A 22,264-nucleotide genomic window follows, 5' to 3' on the forward strand; every position below is an offset into this window, starting at 1 on the left:
ATAATAATAATAATAATAATAATAATAATAATAATAATAATCTAATCCGTTTACTGCACCTTCTCGTTTTCTCATTTATTAGTTCAACTACTGCACATGCGTCAAGAAAGTTTCCTCTTCGCATATGACGCCATCTATAAGCATCGCGTTGGCTCTTTATCGTGTAATTACATCTAGAATTCAGTAGGACAGAGTGTGTTTGAGCATATAAACGATAGTAGGTAAGTGTAACGTTCATTTGTAACTTTCCTGTTTGTGCTTCTTAATGTTTCGAAGCTAAACTTTGATAATTATCTATGAGAAAGCGTTAATTTTCTTATTACTGTTAAACGTAAATGCAAATCATAACAGTTTCCATTCGTCGCTGTCAATGGTACAACGTCATTTTTTTCGTACTGACATGTCTGTATCCTTAAGCTGAGATTACGATATTCCTTACTTGATCCTGACGGGAATCAGTTAGTGATGTTCGCCTGAAAAAAAGACTGTGCTGCATTTTATGTTGCATATTTTGTACGTAGCATAAAATGCCTCGTTGTTCATTCATGTACATAAAAATTAAACGACGACTATTAATGAATGAAGCGTAGACAGTAAATGGTAGGGTGGGGCTCAGCAGACGTTTTTGAGGATTTTGGTAAGGAGCAGTTGAGGCCTGAGTAAAGCGCTGCATATACGACCTCCAATGAGTGAAATTTTTTTTTTTTTTAAAAGCATGATAACCTATTGCTGAAGATTGTTTTCTAGTCTTTTTGGACAGTATGTTCCTTGGTCCTAAATTAACTCTAGTCAACTAGTAACTTAACTATTCCTATGAATATTGAACCAGCTATCAGTCAGAATTAATTTAAAGATGGACACTCATTCCTCTCATTCGTTTCTGTACCGCCTTTGTCATTGAGGTCAGACCTCTCTTCTCAGGTCCTGTCATAGGATGTCATCTTTAGGTCTCTGTTATCGTCTGTTGCTAATTCTTGAAGAACTATCAACGCATCATTTAACACATCAAGACATCATCTGACAAATGATAGATAGCAACACATATGAAATATCTGTAATTTCAGTTAACTTGGACACCTACAGTTACCAATGAATGTTGATGTCCAACCAGCATCCTCAGTCAGAATTGCATCCTAAGGACACTGATATTTTGAAGGAATCACATTTTTATATCGAGAAAGACGTGCAGGAGATCGTCATTATCCGCTGGTTGTGGTTTCAAATCCTGTAAAAGAGAGATTAAAGAGGAAGATGGTATCAACTATATGTCCAATCATTGCCGCCAATGCTGATTCAACAGTTTCACAAACTTTCAATTTAGATATAGTGTTCTCTAAAGAAAATGAATCTTTGGTTTCTGGTTCTAGGATTTAGAGTGTACGGTGAGATTAAGAGGCTTGATATACGATTGTAAAATGCTATGAGATCAGATTTGTGAGATAATCAGATGGATGAAAGAGGACGAGAGTCTGAAGGATAATCCAAGGTATGGACGTTTAGCTTATGTGCAAAGCTTGATAACGATGACAGTGATGAATAAAGCAGGGGAGGGTCACGAAAGAGTCGGGAGAATACGAAAAAGTTTTAGTATCACAATTAAAGATTCGTTGCTTGGTTGTTTATTTGAAATAATTATTTGTTTTGGGAAGACTGGTGGTATTTAAAGGCATTGGTTTGTTCACCACGACTTGTGTGGTTGTATACTGCGTTGTGTGTTTGATAGATTTTGGCAAAGAACAACGCTCGTATGGACATAGGTTCCCCGTACTTCCAAAATCTATCTCGATTAAGTTTTTATTTCTTCAGATGCCGTTCTGAAGCTTTAGATCGAACGGTATGTAATGGTGAAAGCAATATCAAAGAAAGATTCCACCAGCGGTATTTTCTTAACTTAAAGAAATTATGGAGGAGTATAAATTCACAAGAGGACTGCTTTCAAGTTTGAATTGTTTATTTATCAACAATAATGATATGTAACTAAATAAGTTTAAATATCTTCCTTACTGATTTTAGCTGTTTGAATTTGTGCTGCTTAATCCTCGATGGCCGACATTTAGAGAACTCGAAATATAAGTAAATAAATCTTGTACTATCTGAAGTTTTGTATCGTTATTACAATGGGGTATCATATCTGTCCTATAGTTCACCCACCATTTCTAGATCCCTTGTTGGCTTTGTGCCAAGAATAGTCGATTCATGCTGAAGGGGAGAAAGAAATGAAGGATGTACGAATTGGTCGCCAACATGCGAAATCACGTGCTTTCTTGTCTGTCGCTGTACTAGTACTAGTTTGATTTTTGTTGTTCTCTTTTTGCATTATTTTTTTATTATTAATTTGTATGATGGATCCAGTACAGTCAACAAGTTCTGTTGTTAAACGTTTCAGTAGCTCTTGCAAAGGAATATTGAATAATGTGCTGACATTCTGCGAAAAAGAATCGTCAGAAGGCCGTCTTCTTGTTCCCCTTTCTCAAGTCATAAAACGTGCAAGTGCAATTGCGGGCGTATCGGGATCGACTGTTAAAAGAATTCGTAGGGAATCAAAAGGTGAAGGTAAGCCAAAATTTAAATCTCCTAAAAAAAAAAAAAAAAAAAAAAAGCGCCAGAGAAAGAAAACCATCGAAACCGTAGCTTTGAATGATTTTGATGTAGACGTTATAAGAACTATTCACGAATTTTACGTATTCGAGAAAAGAGTGCCAACTGTTCCGAAATTGATTCCTGTGCTTAAGAAAAAATTAATTTTCCTTGGAAAAGAGAAACTTTAAGGAAAATACTTCATGAAATCGGATTTTGTTTTAAAAAGTCCCAGAATAAAAGGAAACTTATCATGGAGCGAAGTGACATTGTTTTATGTAGAACGCAGTATTTGCACGTATTAACACTCTACGTACATTTTTCCAACTGTTATACAAACAAAATAGTTACTTTAAAAACTACAATGTTCGTAAAAGAAAAACTAAATTTTCCGACCTGTAATAATAAACAAACTGAGTTTGTTTATTATTACATCCCAGAAGATAGACTGATTACCCTATTATCGGAATGGATTCTCCTTTTTCTGACATGCGCAGTAGTTTCGAGGGACCTCAAATCGGTGGGCGAACTATACCAATTCCACTTATGTGCTAGTTATTCCTTTGCTTAAGATTTATATTTTGCACTACATCTTATTTAGTTTGGCAGTCTATATTTCCCTAAATATCGCAGCTACTCGTAATGCTTGTACACGTCCAGGTCACCAATAAGGAAAACGATTTGAAACTACCGTATTTTCCTGCGTATAAGACGCACTTTTTTTTTTTTGAAAATAGGTCTGAAAAACAGGGTGCGTCTTATTTGCCGATACTCAGTTTTTTATTAATTTCATTTCCGTAAAAGTTTTCTGTTCCGAGTTACGCGATGTCTTTATTGCTTCTTTCCGGTGTGTGTGAGAGCATTCCAGTTATGTAGAGCAATGTTTCTCCAACTTCAGACATCCGCGTTCATATGATTGGTGCGGTATTAACAAAAGATCGTGCTACTAAATGACAAAGACAAAGCCGACAGTTGAGTTGAAATGCTCATTCTCTTCAACCGAATTCCTTATATAATATCTGAAACACATTCACTGTATATTTCTTCGTTTTAACACGTTCACTCAAACAAAACCATATGTTTGGCCGGCAGCATGCGGTTTTGCTTGAGTCTATACAGCAATTTCTGTTGGAGGGGAGATGTGATTGATTAGTTAGTGCCGTTGTTATCCCAGTTGTCTCTAATTGCACTGTTTGTTGAGAAACATATTGCACAGCCTGCAGACGTCTCTGTACCTTATTCAGAACGTTTGACGAACTCGAATTTCATGGATACATTGAATTTTATTGTATGCTTTAATGATGCATAGCCAAAAATTGCCATGCCCCCCCCCTGAAGACCTTTCACGTACTCCAGGGGGTATGCGTACCCCACTTTGAGAAACACTGACGTAGAGTTCAATGGATGCGCATGCGCTGTCATCGACGATCACAACTGTGTCCTGTTCTTTTAAACTTTCCAATTGTTGTTGCAGTTGTGAACGGTGATAAATTTCTGCCGTTAAATTTTCTCTAAATTTCTTGGCAAATTTTGGCTGAAAAACGTCGGCATTGTTATATTGCATACAAGCTACGGTTGATTGCGGATGCTAAGAACATAGAAACAGGGCTGCAGAGAGGATTTCGGACCACCTCAACTGAGAAAATGATAAGAATTTGTCGGAATCAGGAAGAGGATTTAAAAAAAGCAACTCACAGTAAACATAACCTGCGAAGTGCAACTGCAAAATGGCCAGAACTTCAGGCAGAACTGGATACTTGGATTTTAGACCACAGAAAAGCGGGACTTTCAGTGTCTACAAAAATGATTATTCAACAAGCAAAAGCGATAGCCACTAACAGAGGGATCGCCAACTTTACTGGACCAACATCATGGTGTTCAAGATTCATGAAGAGAAACAGCTATGTATGCGGACTAAAACAAAAATATTACAAAAGATGCCAGCTGAATATGAAGAAAAAATTATTGAATTTCATCGATTCGTTATTAACGCACGGAAACGAGAAAATTTTGAACTTGCGCAAATAGGAAACATGAACGAGGTTCCACTGTCTTTTGATGCGCCCTCAAAGAAAACTGTTGAATCCAAGGGCACTAAAAGTGTTACTGTTAAAACTTGGGGGCACGAAAATACTCATTACACGGTTGTTTTATCCTGCTGCGCTGATGGGACAAATTTGCTGCCACTTTTGATTTTTAAAAGGAAGACGCTACCCAAAGAAAAACTGCTTAAAGGAATGTTTTTACATGCTCACGCAAAATGCTGGATGAATGGAATGAATGATGTTATGGATAGATAAAATCTGGTCTATGCACCCTGGTGGACTGTTGAAGAAGCCTGCCATGCTAGTATCGGATCAGTTTCGTTCTCACACAACAGACGATGTTGCAAATAAACTCAAGGAATTGAAAACTCAGTTAGCTGTAATTCCAGGAGGTCTCACTAGTCAGCTTCAAACTTTAGATGTCTATATTAATAAACCATTTAAGGATTTTATTTACGACAGAGAAGTGGCACAGCTGGATGCAGTCTTCAGATTTTGAGATTATGCCATCAGGAAGAAGGAAGAGGCCTAGCATTTCACAAGTTTGTGAGTGAGTCAGATCTTCATGGGATGCTGTGAAAACTGAGACGCTAGTTGAATCATTTAAGAAGTGTGGAATTAGTAACGCACTGGACGGTACAGAGGACAATTTGTTGTATGAGGACTCAGATTCTGATTTAGAAGAGATTTCAAGTGTCTCTTCATTTAGCTCTGGAGATGTATTTCTGGGTTTTGACGAAGAAGATTAAAAGGAGCATACTCGTTCCTAGTTAGATTAGGTATTTGTTGAAAGTAGATCTACTTATTACTTTATATTTGAAATACTGTAAATTCTTTATAATACTGAGTGATAATGTTTTTTTCCTACAAAATGTGTACAAAAAAGGGGGACGCGTCCTATACGTCGGCGCGTCTTATACGCCGGCAAATACGGTATATAAGGAATAGTTCAAAATGGCTGAAAAATGAAATTGATGAATTTAGTAGACCATGATAACTCACCTGAATAGTTTTCTTCTTTATCGCTGTTTACATGGATGGCGTTTCAACCAACGTACATTCGAAATCCATCTCAGTGTGTTGTAAGATCGCTGTCATTTGTTTGTCTTCAGGAATTCAGCTGTCTTGCTTGCTTGGCAACGTCCTTTACTATATTTAGGTTGTTGTTTGAATTATTTTCATTGAATTCACTAATTGGTTGTATTTGAAACATCTATTAATACAGCTTGTTTTGCAGCCCCACCAGGTTTTAAATATCCACTCAAGTGTTTTTACCGAACCTGATATGCTTACGTCTCTTTCGGGTTCGATGGAAAACGCTGTAGATTACAGTAACAAGAAAATGAAGATAGAAGATACATTGGAAAGACATATGGAACGACTTATGGCAGACGAAAAAACCGCTGATGTTACCTTCTTGGTGGGTCCTGATAAGAAGCCAATCAAAGCCCACAAGTGTATATTAGCAAACAGAAGCTCAACCTTCTATCAAAAGCTGTGTGAGGAAAATCGTCGGACTATGGAAAATCCCAATCTGTCAGTGAGAGGATTCACAATCATGAAGAGGTAAGTGATTAAAGCATTCTGTTCATATTAACGTAATACATAATGCTGCGAAAAGGGATTAATCTTTTCTTTATAGTTCAGACTATGAAAATTCCTTATATTGCCTCAGCAACTTGATCAGTTTCTGGCAACATTTCCGTGCGTGTCGCATTTAAAAAAGGATGGACAAAGGTTTTTACAAACACCAAATTTTTTTGGGAAATTTCACCCCAAGAATCTCCGATTATCCTTACAGCATCTAAATCATTAAACAGTTTCCAAAACTCTTTAACAGACAGTTGCTCATTTTGCCTCATAGCTTCATTCAGACTTGCAAAAGAACGACGTGTGTAGTACGCTTTAAATGCTTTGATAACTCCTTGGTCCATCGGTTGAAGTAAGCTGGCTGTATTTGGAGGCAAGAAAACAACTTTTACAAGGGAATCAAAATCAATTAAAGTTGCAGGAGGGTGCCCAGGTGAATTATCAATAATGAGCATAACTTTAGACGGATTTTTTTAAACTGGCAATAACGTTCAACTTCTGGTATGAAGTGGTGACCAAACCAGTCTTTAAAAATAGAAGCTGTCACCCAAGCTTTAGAATTTGACTTCCAAATCACTGACAAGCCAGTTTTAGATTTATTTTTAGAGCTCTTGGATTTTCAGAGCGATAAATTAAGAGAGATTTTAACTTGCAATCACCAGCTACATTTCCACCAAGCATTACTGTCTTCAAAATCCTTAATAATGTTGAGTTTCGTTTCCAAAGTCAATGTTTTTCTTTTCTTGCTAACTGTAGAAGAATCGGACTTGCTTCTTTTGGACGACATTATTATTTTTTATGTGATAAAATTTTTATCAAGAACATAATAAACAATGGCAAAGTTTGTAGACTATAAACATCGCGTATGAATGGAGACCGCGCGAAACACGTCAGTAGAAGGGGTGGCACTTTGAACAAGATCAAGATAAGATAAGAAATCGTGACGTCATTGGTTGATAAGGAGATGACATCATTGTGTGTGACGTCATGTGTTTGGAATTTCCCTGGGGCATATGTATCAGTGACGTGAGTTCTTGTGTTTTGGTTCGCGTATGGAATTATGGGTGATGGTAAGATAAGGATTTGTGTTGTGATTGGTGGTGCACTTCTGACAATATCAAGACCAAGATAAGATAAGGAATCCTGACGTGGGTGTGTGTGTTGTTATGAGATGTAGATAAGTGACATCATTTGTTAGTTGTAAATAAGTGACGTCATTTGTTAGTTGTAAATAAGTGACATTGTTGTTTTGAATGGAAAAGGGAGATATATTAGTGTATAAGGAATCGTGTCGTGATTGGTGGGACACTTCTGACCAAATCAAGATCAAGATAAGATATGGAATCGTGACATCAATGTTTGTTATTATAGAATTTGGAATTTTGCTGGGGCCTCGTTTCTCAGGGACACCATGTGGTGTATTTGGTTCACTTAGAGCATTGTGGGTGATATTTTGAGATAAGTATCGTGACGTTATGTGTTTGGAAATGTCTGGGGAACATATGTCTCTGTGATATCACATGGTGTTTTGGTTTGGCTATGGACTTGTGGGCGGTGTTTTTGAGATAAAGCATTGTGGGTGATATTTAGAGATAAGAATCGTGACGCTATGTGTTTGGAAATTTCTGGGGAACATATGTCTTTCTGTGATATCACATGGTGTTTTGGTTTGGCTATGGAATTGTGGGCGATGTTTTTGAGATATCTTGGAATTTTCCCAGGGTGACACACATCCCTCATTGTCATCATGTTTTGTGCTTGTCATCATGTTTTGTCTATAGATGGCTGTACTAATTTTCCAATACATTTTGGGGTATTTCTTTCCTGTTAAAGGGTGGGAACTCCTAGTTTAATTATATGTTAATATCACTCAAACATACATTTTGTTTTCTTCTGTAGATGGCTGTACTAATTTTCCAATACATGTTGGGGTATTTCTTTCCTGTTAAAGGGGAAATTCTCAGAGTAGAGTAGAGTCTAGTGGCGACAGTGTATCGAGTTTGTCTGAATAATTTAATTACATGCTGGTGTCCCATAAACACACACTTTTTTCCATAGCTCATCCGTATTTTCTTCTATATTCATATTCTAATTCAAATTCATATTTTTTCATAATTCATCCAAATATTTTGATTTGTCTAATTAAGATCTTAAAGTTCAATAAATAAATAAATAAACAAATCGTGTGTAAATTCACGGTGATTTGAAAAGTGATCTTACTTAAACATACATAACACATCAACGACACTGATTGTCCTTTTAAGTTTACATATTTATTTCACAGATATTATTTACAATGCAATATGCAGAAATAGGAATTTACAGATATTACCAATGCATAAAAAACTATTCAGTATTAGAATTGCACTTACCAATACATATGAGCAGTGATTATTGAAATAAAATTATCAATTGATTTTTTTAAGTTAAAAATAATTAAGTTACATTTCTTTCCAGAATGGGGACATCTTGGTACTATCTAGCTTTTCTGAATATTCCAAAACTGTTAATTTTCATTAGACTTGTTTGTAGATAACTGGGTGGCTCATATCCGTTCAGTCATAGTTCTTTTCATAGCCATATCGCGGTTTCTTCAAAGGTAAACTTTTCCCCAGGGTTTTGTATTAGACATGTTTTCTGATGTGACTAAATGTTTACAATAGTGTTAGGTAGCAAAGGTTTGCAATTGACCTCATGTGATGATGTAACTAAGTCATTTGAATCACTTCTTTCATAGACGTTTTGCAGTTTCTTCAATGGTAAATTTTCCCAGGATTATGTACTATTCATGCTTTCTGTTGTGACTAATTGTTTTGATGTGATACAGGAATTGATTACACTAGTGTTGGGTAGCAAAGGTTTGAAATTCGACTTCGTGTGATCGATGAGAACTATGTTATTCAATGTCACATGTTATCGTTATTGGTTTTTCCATTGGTTCTGATTTTTTATAAATAGACTAACGGGCTCGCTGCTTCCATTTGTCTTTCTAGTACTTGTAATATTTGTATGCATTCAGAAGATTGTAGTTCCAAAATGAGTTTTTCTGGAGAAAAGGTAAGTTAATTTTATGTCATTTTTATAGCAATGTCATTTGAAAATTTAACATTAGTTGAATTTTTAGTAACTACATTAGCGACTTTTGTCTATAAAGTTATAAGGTGCTTTTTGCAATGGAAAATTAAAAACATGTTCATGAGTTTCAATCTGATTTGTGTTTAGCAAAATCCCATAATTCATTATATTATATATATATATATATATGTTAAGAATACCAAGCAATTTTTAAACCTGGTTTTACTCCATTTCCCAAGTAAGCAAACAGACTCAAAGTCAAGTTTGCGCCTGCAATTGATGCAAGTCTAACTGATCCCACAGGTAGTGCAGGACCAGGACAACTCGTGGCAAAGGTGGAACAAGCTCCGATCACTAATCTTAATATTTAACCTTAATGCCAAAACACATCTCTAAGAAGGAGATGTATGATGTTTTGTATTAAAGGCAAGAGGCCACTACCCAGACCGGTTTCGACCTTTATCGAGGTCTCAACAGTGGGAGCTAGGCTAGAAATACGAAGATTTAGTAATACAGAGCTCATAAGTATTTTACCAGAACAAGTTGCCATAAGGTGTTTTAACCTTATTAAATAAAAATCTCTGGAGGAGATATAAATGTAGAAAGTATTTTACCTTGGGTATAATAAATGTTAAGAATACCAAGCAATTTTTAAACCTGGTTTTTCTCCATTTCCCAAGTAAGCAAACAGACAAATATAAGTCAAGTTTGCGCCAGGATTAAAAATTACTTGGTATTCTTAACATTTATTATACCCAAGGTAAAATACTTTCTACACATATATATATATATATATATATATATATATGGGCTGTTCAATAAGTAATAAGACTAATTTTACTGTGGTGAAACCACTCATTAGAACATTAATTTCTGTGGAATAAAGAAATATTGCTGTATGTATTAACAAAAGAGGTTGATAGATGGCGTATACAGGCATTTAGTCACGTGACACTCTGATGTGCCAGAGTGTCAAGTGACTAAACGCAAGTTTGTTTCAGAACGCCTACGATATGCGACCAGTCTTCAAAATGGAATCGTCCTTGGAACAGCATTATGTGATTAAATTTTGTGTGTGTTTGCAAACATCAGCATCGGACACTTTTAACATGACACACAAAGCTTTCTATGATGAAGCAATGTCGAGGGCAAATGTTTTTCACTGGCATTAAACTTTTAAGAAAGGAAGGCAAAATGTGGAAGATCTTGAATGTGAGGGAAGACCTTCAACGTTGATCACAGACACAATGATCAACACAGCAGCAATTATCATCAAGCACATCAAAAGGAAGTGTCCATTGCTGAAGAATGGCTTCTTATTGCACCACGATAATGCAAGGCCACATATTGCTGGTTGTGTAGTGGACATTTTGCAGAAGAACAACACAGATATCGTACCTCACCCTCTATACAGTCCTTATCTCGCACCGTGTGATTTCTGGCTGTTTTTTCAGCTCAAGAAACCACTAAGCTGCCATTTCGAAAGCAACAAAGCATGTGCAAAAGCTGCGGAGGCAGTTTTGAAAGAACTCTCAAAAAACGGACTCTCACATGAGTTTAAGAAGTGGATGCAACGTTGGGACAAATGCATTGTGTCTCACGGTATTACTTCAAAAAACCCATGTAAATGATGATGATTAAAGGTAATCTGTTTTCTGTATAAATATAGTCTTATTACTTATTGAACAGTCTATGTATATATATATATATATTTTTCATTGGGAAAAGATATTGAGTGTAGTTATTTAGTAATATTGTGTTAGTGAAACCATCGGGTAGTGTCGAAATTGCAAAAAACATTATGATGAGTAACATTTCATGAAAATACTTCAAACTGTTTTGTGATTAGTGAAATGTCCATAAAGCAATTTTTTGGCATGTTAGGATTTTTGGGAAAAGTTTCGAGGGCTGATGTTTAGTAAAATAGTAAGTAAAAACATCATGATGTAGTGTCGAAATTGCAAAATCACATTATGATTTTTTATTTCTAGACAATATTTCTGAAATCTAGAAAGTAATTTTTTTAATAGCGATCATCTGTTATTCGTTTTGTTGATGGTGATGGGAATATTTTTAATCATCACCCCATTTTTGTAGAGGTGGATTTGGCTGGAGAAAATGAACAAAGCACAGGACGTGGTGATAATCCTTATATAACAATCGACGGTGTGGCTGAAGGAAGTCGCGATTCCCCCCAAAATTTATATAATTTACATTGAGTTTTGGATATGAAACTAAAATCTCTACTTCTACTATTGAACCCTCAGTCTACAAGGACATTTATACTGTTTTGGTGGCCCGATCACGTAATTCTATCAAGTTCCAAACTCGTCAATTGGAGTATCAAATTTGATTTCGTGCTCTTGAACGCTTTTCACCAGAGTGCTTTTTTGAAATATTTCAAGATATGCTTAATGAGATCATTCAGCGTTTATCTAGTTCAGGAACTTTTTCTTACGTTCGGTTGGGGGTTAGTACATCCAGTTTAGAAAGTAACATTAACTTACCATTCATGTTGCTTTCTGAACTAACTATCCAAAGGTTAGTTGATGCTTTTTATGCCGTCGCCCAATCGAAACGTGAGTTTCTTTTGGCAAATGATCTTGTTATTCATGTCATACTGATTAACATCTGTAACAATGGTGGTAGAAGAACCACCATTATGTAAAAAGAAGAACGCTGCTTAGTCTGGATGAATTTGTGAAAATAAAAACGCTATTGTGGAAATTACCAACAAAGACAATCTTTGCATGGACCGAGCACTTGTCCTGGGTGTTTCTGCAAACAGTGATGATGCCCAAACATACAGACTATTGCAGTTAGATTGTAAAAAATTACAAACAAAGAGGGCTTTTAATCTCCACAAAATTGCAGTGGTTCCGCTCATTTCTTGTGGTATTCCAGAAGCAGATCTCTTTCAAAAGCATTTGACTCTGGAATACCAAATCGTAATTTTTTCGGCAGATGCTGATTTTTCTGTGGTGTTTCAGTGGCCAAATGCAAGTAAACAGATCTGACTTTTATACAGCATGTCTCATTATGATTTTGTGCCTAGTGTGCCAGCTTTGTTTGGGAATAGCTATTATTGCCCCTGTTGCATGAAAACATAGCATTTCTATCAAATTGTAAATGCATAGCTGTAAAAATGTATGCATCCACTGTTACACAAACGCCAATCATAGTGTGTTGAACCTTCTTTTATGTGTCATGCAATAGATTTTTCTATGGCAATGAATGTCTGAATATTATCTCAATGAACAAATATTATTTTGCACATACAAATTAATATTTGTTCAAAATTCCATCATTGTGGACTGTGTTTGACTACTTTCTCTACAGATAAATGCCATGTCTGTCCACCTAAAAATTTTTGCAGCCACTGCAAATTAGTTCACCCAATACAGATGTGCTTTGTGCCCTGGCACTTCTTTAAAAATAGACTCGAAATCATTAACAACAGCGTCTGCTGATTTCTTCTTCAGGGTTGGAACCCACGCAAATCGGGAAAAACAAGCAATGCACACAAGAAGAAAACACACTCCTTCATTCTCTTTTGCATGAGATGACATATCTGCTAAACCATATTGAAAAGTGTGTAAAGGTGTCGGGACTTTGATTTGATTGCGTTTAAACTTTCTTCTAATGGCTTATGTCTCACATAAGTAGGTTGTGTTGATAACCAACTTTTCACGGTTTAATGTGGCAAATTTGTATGTTTGTGTAAAGCTTTGATACTTCCAAAACTAACTACTGTATAGGATTATAGTAATCTGCTAACTTTTTCCATTACTATTAATGATTTTTTTTTCTCCAAGTGAATATCAAGACCATCGCAAAAGTTACAGATATTTGCTTTTATAGCAGTACTGCTAATATTAATGTTCGCGGAAATTGCCATAATCATCTGGGAAGCAGTAGCAAAATCAGGCAATCAAACATGCCTCATCAAAGAAATATTACGACAAGAAAAACACCATTGGTGATATCTGTAAATTTCTATTTCTGCATATTGCATTGTAAATAATATCTGTGAAATAAAGATATAAACTTAAAAGAACAAACATGATGTGTTATATATGTTTAAGTAAGATCACTTTGGAAATCGCTGTGAATTCACACACGATTTATTTATTTATTTATTTATTTATTGAACTTTAAGATCTTAATTTTAATCAACTCAAAATATTCGGATGAATTATGAAAAAATATGAATTTGAATTAGAATATGAATATAGAAGAAAATGCAGATGAGCTATGGAAAAAAAGTGTGTGTTTATGGGACCCCAGTATATAATTAAATTATTCAGACAAGCTCGATACACTGTCGCCACTAGACTCTACTCTACTCTAAGAATTCTCCCTTTAACAGGAAAGAAATACCCCAAAATGTATTGGAAAATTAGTACAGACATCTATAGACAACCAAGCACAAAAGATGACGACAATGAGGGATGTGTGTCACCCTGGGAAAATTCCAAGATATCTTATCTCAAAAACATCGCCCACAATTCCATAGCCAAACCAAAAGACCATGTGATATCACAAAGAGACGTATGTTCCCCAGAAATTTCCCAACACATAATGTCACGATTCTTATCTCTAAATAGCTGCACAATTCTATAAGCGACCCAAACACACCACGTGATGTCCCTGACAGACGACGGCCCCAGCGAAATTCCAAACTCTATAACAACAAACATTGACGTCACGATTCCTTATCTTATCTTGATCTTGATCTGGTCAGTAGTGTCCCACCAATCACGACACGATTCCTTATTCACTAATATATCTCCCTTTTCCATTTGAAACAACAACGTCACTTATTTACAACTAACAAATGACGTCACTTATCTACATCTCATAACAACACACACCCACGTCAGGATTCCTTATCTTATCTTGATCTTGATCTCGTCAGAAGTGCACCAGCAATCACAACACGAATCCTTATCTCTACCGTCACCCATAATTCCATACGCGAACCAAAACACAAGAACTCACGTCACTTACACATATGCCCTAGGGAAATTCCAAACAGATGACGTCACATGCAATGACGCCATTTCCTTATGAACCGATGACATCACGATTCTTTATCTTATTTTGATTTTGATCTTGTTCAAATTGCGACCCCATCTACTCACGTCAGAGCCTGTCCACAGCATGTGCGACTCTGGCGAATGCGGCCGGCGTGGGAAAGATACGAGTAGTGGTGAGGCATGAAGATGGACGGGAGTACGTACATATAAGAAACCGCGTAACTCCACATTCACGTAAGTCAGGGTATTACTGTATATGTATATATACCAGCAGGCCTTTTCAGATAAGGTTTTTTTGAAGATAACCTGATTAGTGTTATATAGACATGGAAAGTTGGCATCCTGTCCTTAATGAATATTTTTCAATGTTCTCTCCAACTCTTCTTGAGATATATCCGAAACATCTGAGAATTCTTCTTTCCAGCGTCTTGCAGGGAATCATTTCAACATTCATTTGATCTTCGCTGCTGAGGTTGACTCTTTTCTCAGTTGAAAAACTCGAAGCATCCTTCGCAAGGCTTGCATATCAAAAAATGTGTTCTGCTTGTTAATTATGTTGTTCAGTATCCAAGCCATAAATAAACACAGAGAGAACCAATGATCTGATCCGTGTGATCTTCACGAGATTATCTCCCAGCCAACCTGAACCTTGTTGTTAGAATCTTACCCATCAGTTCCGTGTGACAGTCTCTGCTCGTAAAGTGTATTCATCTGACGAACTGAAGCATGTTACAGAAATACAGAAAATCCGAGAATTAGAAACGAAATGCTAAAGAAAACTAAATAAAACTCGCTGGTCCGAACACAAACAAACGAGCAACTCAAACACTAATTAAATTAAATCGAATTGAATAAAGAAGGAAGTTGTCAAAGCTATAATTGTTAAACAGAAATTAAGCTGGACGCCTCCAGAGAATGTCTTTCAAAGATTATCAAAATAGTCTTCGATGGAATCATTGGAGGAAGATGATCAAGCGAAGGACCAAAAAGAACTTCGCTACAGTCTTTGAATTAAAAGTCACAGTCATCGACCTTCAGGTAGATGAAAAATGGCCAGAGATAGAACTAGATGGGAACTCAACCCATCATCTGATGGATAAGAAAGAAGAAGAATTGATGAAAAGGAATCATTTCTTCATTGTTAAATGAAAAAAAGTTTCCTTTTATCACACACACACACGTACGCACACACACGCGCGCGCACGCGTGAGCGCGCATCCACCCACAATTTTAAATACAAAATACACTATCTACCAATGATTTTCCACACACTCCCTGTTATTTGAAGTTATGGAACTTTCCAGGTTTTTAATAACATACAAAATATAGACAATAAGTAACAGAGGGGATAATGTACATCCTTGTCTGACACCAGATTTCACATTAAACCATCTTCCTGTACTTCCTTCAATTCTAACTGCTGACTTACAACTCAAATAAAGACTAAGTATTGCTTGATATAATGCCCCATGCACACCATATAACTGCAGCGTATTGAATAGCTTCTCTCTTGGCACCTTGTCATATGTCTTTTCCAGATCTACAAAATTTAAATACAGATCTCTGTTATATTCATATTCTTTCTCAACTATTTGTTGTAAAGTGAAGATCTGATCCTGACAGCCTCTATTTGGCCTGAATCCAGCTTGTTCTTCACCAAGCTTTTCATCCACAATTCTTCTCAACCGTTTCTCAAGTATACTTGCATAGGTCTTGCCAGGAACACTCAGTAGGGAAATACCTCTGTAATTCTCACATTCAGTTTTATTTCCCTTTTTATATATGGGTACTATGAGAGCTCTACTCCAATCATCGGGAATTCGTCCCTCTGTCCAGGCTTTCTGAACTATGCAGTGCAGCCACTGTAAGACTTTTATACCACCATACTTCAGCATTTCTGGTCAAATATCATCTACTCCTGCTGCCTTTCCACATTTCAAGCCTTTGATGGCTTTTTCTACTTCAAGTATGAATATGTATTCCTCACTACATGCCTGGTCAGTGTTTTTTACCACTGTGCCGTCACCACTGCTTGTTTCATTTAGCAGTTTTTCAAAGTAATTACTCCACACATCAAAGATATCTTTTTATCCAGTTTTCATGTCACCTTTATCATCTCTAATTCCTTTTACAGCACTCTCTCCTCCATTTCTGAGCTTTTTCAACAGCTTTCAGAATATTTTGCCACCTTCTTGGTATTTATTTTCTATGTTCTTACCAAAGTCTTCTCATGACCTTTGTTTAGCTTGTTTTACACAGTGTTTAGCTTTCTTACATTTGTCTCTGTATTCATAATATTCTGGATAATCAGATGCTTCCTACACTGTGGAGTGTTTTTTGTACGAAACCTTGTTTCTATCAAGACGGTAATGCCCCAGGCCAGAAAGCTGCAGTTGTTATGGAATGGCGTGAAGCGATTCGTGTTAAACGACTGCCCTGGCATACTGACCTCAACCCGATCTAATACCTTGGATGAATTAGAGCCGAGAGTCCAGAGGAGCACATCCTCGTCTGACGTTGAACTCAGTGCTGCTTTGATGGAAGAATGAAGACAAATCCCACTTGATGTTTTGTGCAGATTGGTGGAAATCCTTAAAGGGTGCAGCATATGATTAAATCAAAGGTGGACATGCCGGATATTACGATTCGCCTGCTGGTATGAAAGGTGCTAAATTGCTATAAAGTGTCCGGATAATTATTGGTAGATACGAGTAGTGTATCTCGATTAGGAAATCGATCTGTATCTTGAAGTATAAATAATAGTTCAAGATGCAAGGTTTTGGTGTGGTGTGCTGTTGCTAACAGATTGTATCTGTCAAAAGGGTAATGTTTTGCTATATAATTGGGTTAACTGTTATTGTGTATTAAATATAGAAAAAAGTTAATGAAATAAAACCCTAATGATATTTTTAAAAACTATCTTTGCAGGTATCTCTACACCAACTTATTAGATGAAATGTCATTGGAAGAGACCGCAGACACTCTGCAGTGTGCTAAAAGATTTGATGTCGATGAGCTCATAAATACGTGCATAAGACGTTTTAATGATATTCCAATAAATGAGGGTAACATATGTCGTATGATTTATTACGCAAGTAAATTTGAACTATCAGATGATGTTCTTTATCAGTGTCATCTGTATGTGGATAGGAAAATAAATGAAATTATTACGAGTAAGGATTTCGAGGAAACTGATCAAAGTGTTGTTGAATTCATAGTAAAAAGAAATTCCCTGAATCTCTCTTCGGAATTTGCTCTTTTCAAGTCTGTTTACAAGTGGGCAGGACTGAAATATGATAGAAAGAGAAAGGGTGTTAAAAATGTTGAGCTTTTGAAAGCAATACTGCTTCCTGTAATGCGTCACATTCGTTTTCTAGTAATGTCTGAAGAGGAAAAACGTCTTGTGGATACTGATTATCTTCCGAAGCACGTGATGTCTTGCAAAGAATCTGACAAAAGACTGTATAAAGACATGGAAACTTTTGAACTAAAGGAAGTCGAAAGTGATGCAGAGCAGAAGACCAAAAAAAAAACAACTGATCGATTTATAGAAGCAGAAATCTGTGCAGACATTAAAGTAATCGAGGGATATTTGTTTATCACCGGATTTCAGTTCTCTTTTGATCATAGTGAATATTATGAGTTCATCAAAGAAAGGTTTAACTGCGGAACATATCTGGCGACATGCATCGTCAATGAAGGTAATAACCCTTTAATAAAAACTCTGCATAGAATAACAGAGGAACCGGAGAAAACAACTCAGAAATTGGAAGGAAAACAGATATTTTATATTAAGTTTATGTTAAGTAAACCTATTCGTTTGAAAACAAGCACTGAAGGCAGCTTTAATGTTAAATTAAAATTTAATGTAAAGAAAAAAAGCAATGGTCTGAAGTGGCATGAAATCAATGTGAACAAGACAAACCGACTTTCTGCCTGTGCCACCACTAAAGCTCAAATTTCGATCATCACTTGGATTGTTCCTAATTTAGGTTACAATTTCAACGTGCAATTGCTTTGGAAACCATAATCCTCAGGACTTAATAATTTAAAGACCGTCTATGTGAGCTGTCCCCACACTCATTTTGAAAACTTGTAGTCTATTAAATAAAGATTGCACCTATGAATGAATCTGGATTGTATATCTGTCAGAAATGTTGGTCTACTCGTCATACAGTCAAATACACGCAACTAAGAGACATCGTACACGGGCCTCCCAGTTCAGTTGTTTCTCCCATAATCTCAATAACCCAGACCGAAATTGAAAATCCGCAGATTCCTTTCCACACCAGCCATATATTAAAATCGTTCAAAGCACAATCCACTCTTCACAGTCGTATTCATAGCAACACAACTTCCACAGATGGCTTTCAAATTGCATTTTCAGTCAATCTATTGCTAGACTCAACTTCCTCTCTGTCATTCGCTATGTGCCATTCTGGATTTTTTATACGACTGCCACTCACGAAATATTACAAAACCTATTATAGTGCACTACTACATTCCATAAGGAAAGGATTTTGTCGTTTTTTTTAATCAAATTTACATATTTTGTGTATTTTTATTTATTTTCTTACTTAGTCCACAAATCCTGCTCTAGAGACGAAACATGGAACTTCACTTTCGAGGAAATCATCTACCACCCATAACAGAATGCAATCAGAGGATACCTCCCACTATCAGTTTTATTTTCCCAAAAATTACAAAGCAATTTATAATGGAAGAAAACACCAAAGCTGTTTGTTTATACTGCGCACTCTTCCTCCTACAGTAGACTAGAATGACCTTCTCCCAGCTACCTCATATCGTATTCATAGGTTTGCTGATCAGAGTACGCTCCGTTCTACTTCTTCATTTAAAGCCAACCTTCCGACGATTCAAGCCTTGAGATTCTTCTCTAACCAGTGATCTAAACACCTATCGATGGCATTCTCAAGAATAACCGTGATAACCTAGTAAATTTCAATACTATCTAAACACATTCTTGTCTTAGTTCTCTGAAGGATTATCGTGCTTGACCTGTCCCTCATTTATGAATATTACGATCGCCATCCCAGTTACGTTTTCGTTTTGTGTTCTTATGCTGACTTTCATATCTCGCTTATTCTGGTACCAAAAACATAGCGGTTTCAGTCTTCCAAAAGCTTGGTATTCTTTTTTCAATCTCAAGAGTTTCTTGGGCTTCTATTCAACTCCTATCACTTTATAAATGGCACATCTTTTCGACCTTAGAATTTGTTCTTGTGAGGTTCTCACATTCAGTATCATTAGAATGTTATCATTGTTCTCCTATACGTGATGCTCCCGAAACCTTCTATACACTGCCTGATTCTATTCAGGTTCTTATGCGGAATTCAAATGGTCGAAATTCCACCTAACTTTATCAAAAGTAGATTGAACATTATCAAAAGTAGGTTATCACTGACCAAAGGAGAATCATTGATGTCTTAACGAAGTGTTAAATAATTTAAATTAGTGACAATTTCTTCCTTTTTATTCCATCGTTATATAAAACGTTACCCTACAAACAGTAGTCTGTTTTTTTTTTATGATCAGGTTATAAATGTTTTCAGCAACTACAACTGGTTCTTTTTCACATATGTATGTTCACTACAATCTCTGTTTACATACGTATGAAATATTTACTGGTTTATTGCTTCCTTTCTTGCCAAATATGTTACCAGAGTTATTTAGTAAGTCAAAGAATCCTGAAGACCGATACAAGATTTATTCAGATATTTTTAGATAATAGCAAAGGAGATAGCTTAAAACCTTTGTCTTATGCCTGATGTACATTAAAATATCTTCTCTCATTTTTGTCAGCTCAGTTAAAAGTTATATCCAATGCAAGAAGACAATACGAACTCATGCTGCATTATGCAATACTCAGGTATAATATGTAATAATAATATCATCTCATCTGTGCAGTTCAAGTTTTCGTAGTTATGAGTTCAGAGAGCAAACGAGATATCAGCAATACTTTGAAACAACAACCTGAACATTTGAAAACTTTTAAAACAATAAAAGTCAAAGAATTATTATTTTAATGTTGATTGGAAAGAACGAATATTTCTAACCTAGGACATATTTTAATTAAATTGAAAAACAGTAAAGTTTAGAAAACAAATCGACTAGTTCTCCCAATGAACATTAAATAATAAACGTTCTTAATTAGGTGGGTACAAACAGCGCAGCAACTCTGCTCCGATCACTGGATGCTATTTTAAAATCGGAAAGAGCACATGCCAGAACTTGCCTCAGTGTAGCAGTATACGTTATTGACCTTGAGGGTGACATCACCCGCTTTTATTTGTAGTAGTAGGAGTAACTTTCTTAACCTTTCCTTGTTGCCACGAGCTCCCATGTGTAACCCACTTTTGGAGGAATGGGCTTATCAGATCTCGTCTGAAGTTTCGTTTCTGATTGTTGTGAAATCAGCAAATACGCCAAGGCTACACTTTGAAGACTCTGGTGGAACGGTTGAACGCAATAAGTTATTTTATTAAAAATAATAATAAAGTTGAACGATTTCAGTCAAAGAAAAATTCGCATATGCTTATATGCCAGCGCTGAGCAACTACGCGTCCTTTTGGAGCCGAAATACTTCCGGTAAGACTTAGAAGAGCCGCAACCTTTGACCGATGCGATAGTACGGGAGTAAGTTAGTGTATGCATGGCGAGGTGTGTGGTGGTGGGGGGATGCAAAAGCTATGCCACAACACATTGGCTACACTTCCAGCGCTCATCTATCGTATTCTTCGTCACATTGTTGGTGAGTCCATTGACAGTCAATGGACTTGTCAGTGTTGAATTGCCAATTTTATTCGTTGAAGACGATTCAAAAGCTTCCTCAATGAGTTGAATTGTGATGAGATTCCTGATGATGTTTCATGGATTTGTTAAGTAAGGTGGTTCTCAGTTATCAATTTATTAAACAAGTTGTTGGTTTGGTTGTTAAATCCAATCAAACAGGTTCTTAGAGTGAAGGAAAAAATTTCCTCATCTCAAAGACATACAGTGGTCGTTAGATGTGGGCATTTTTCACCGATGTTTTTCCAGCATCTACAGATATTAAACGTTTCACTTCAAGGGAAAGAAAAACTAATAATAATCGATCTCGCACAGACCCTGCTAACCTTCCAAAGCAAACTGCAACTTTTCCAGAGAGTCTTGGAAAATAAAAATTTCAATAACTTCGTTTGTCTGAAGAAAATACTGACAAATTCGTCAGAAATAGAATTAGAAACGGGATCTTATGTTAGCAAATTAAATGATCTGGCCGATGAACTCAACAATCGATTTTGCAACCTTCGAGAACTTATGCCAAAATTCACTTTTTCCACACTAACGTGCTTCAGTGTGGCTTTAGGAGCTTCAAGAAGATGAAGGACTGAAGCAAAGTGGATGTTCGGTAATTGTGTTTTGCAAACAAGTTCTGAACCAACGTTATCCAACACTTAAGCAATGCCAGAATACTGATCACCATTTTTGGGAACCGCGTACTCCTATGTACTCCTATATTCGACTCTCAAATTTATTAAATCTAAATACAGATTTGTTTTAAATGATGAACATTTGAACGAGCTTGTAGGAACTGCTTTGCCTAATTTTAAGCAGCTTACTGAGAAAATGGATGCAAGGAAGCCTCAACTAGTAAATATGTAAATAAAATGAATGTGTTCCGACTTAAAAATGATTCTAATCATTTAAAGTAAACTTCGTTTAATGTGTTTCGAAATTAATTTTTAATTAACTTCTTTTTATTGCAGTAATTTTTATTAACCCTTTATTATCTCTCTCTTCTCTTTTTTTAATTTTGTTTCTCTTTTTTGTTTTCTCCTCTTTTTGTTTATTTTTTTTTGGTATAGCGCGAAGTGACGTGTGGACGCGAGCCACATGCGGCTCGCAAGCTACGTTGTGGCCACTCCTGTTACATGC

General features: G+C 36.2%; 1 protein-coding gene across 1 annotated transcript; it reads left to right on the forward strand.

Annotated features, from left to right (window-relative positions):
• Nucleotides 1-129: 129 nt before the first annotated feature.
• Nucleotides 130-18,447, forward strand: LOC150098603 (uncharacterized). The gene is made up of 3 exons (XM_090405549.1): nucleotides 130-221; nucleotides 5,860-6,188; nucleotides 17,255-18,447. The coding sequence occupies exons 2-3, from the start codon at nucleotides 5,908-5,910 to the stop codon at nucleotides 18,354-18,356; spliced, it is 1,383 nt and encodes a 460-aa protein (XP_090261675.1). The 5' UTR covers nucleotides 130-221; nucleotides 5,860-5,907; the 3' UTR covers nucleotides 18,357-18,447.
• The last annotated feature ends 3,817 nt before the right edge of the window (nucleotides 18,448-22,264 follow it).

Source organism: Typopeltis vanoorti, chromosome 15 (assembly GCF_054136105.1).
Source record: "Typopeltis vanoorti isolate ZY-2024b chromosome 15, IOZ_Tvanoo_1.0, whole genome shotgun sequence".
NCBI classification, from domain to species: domain Eukaryota; kingdom Metazoa; phylum Arthropoda; class Arachnida; order Uropygi; family Thelyphonidae; genus Typopeltis; species Typopeltis vanoorti.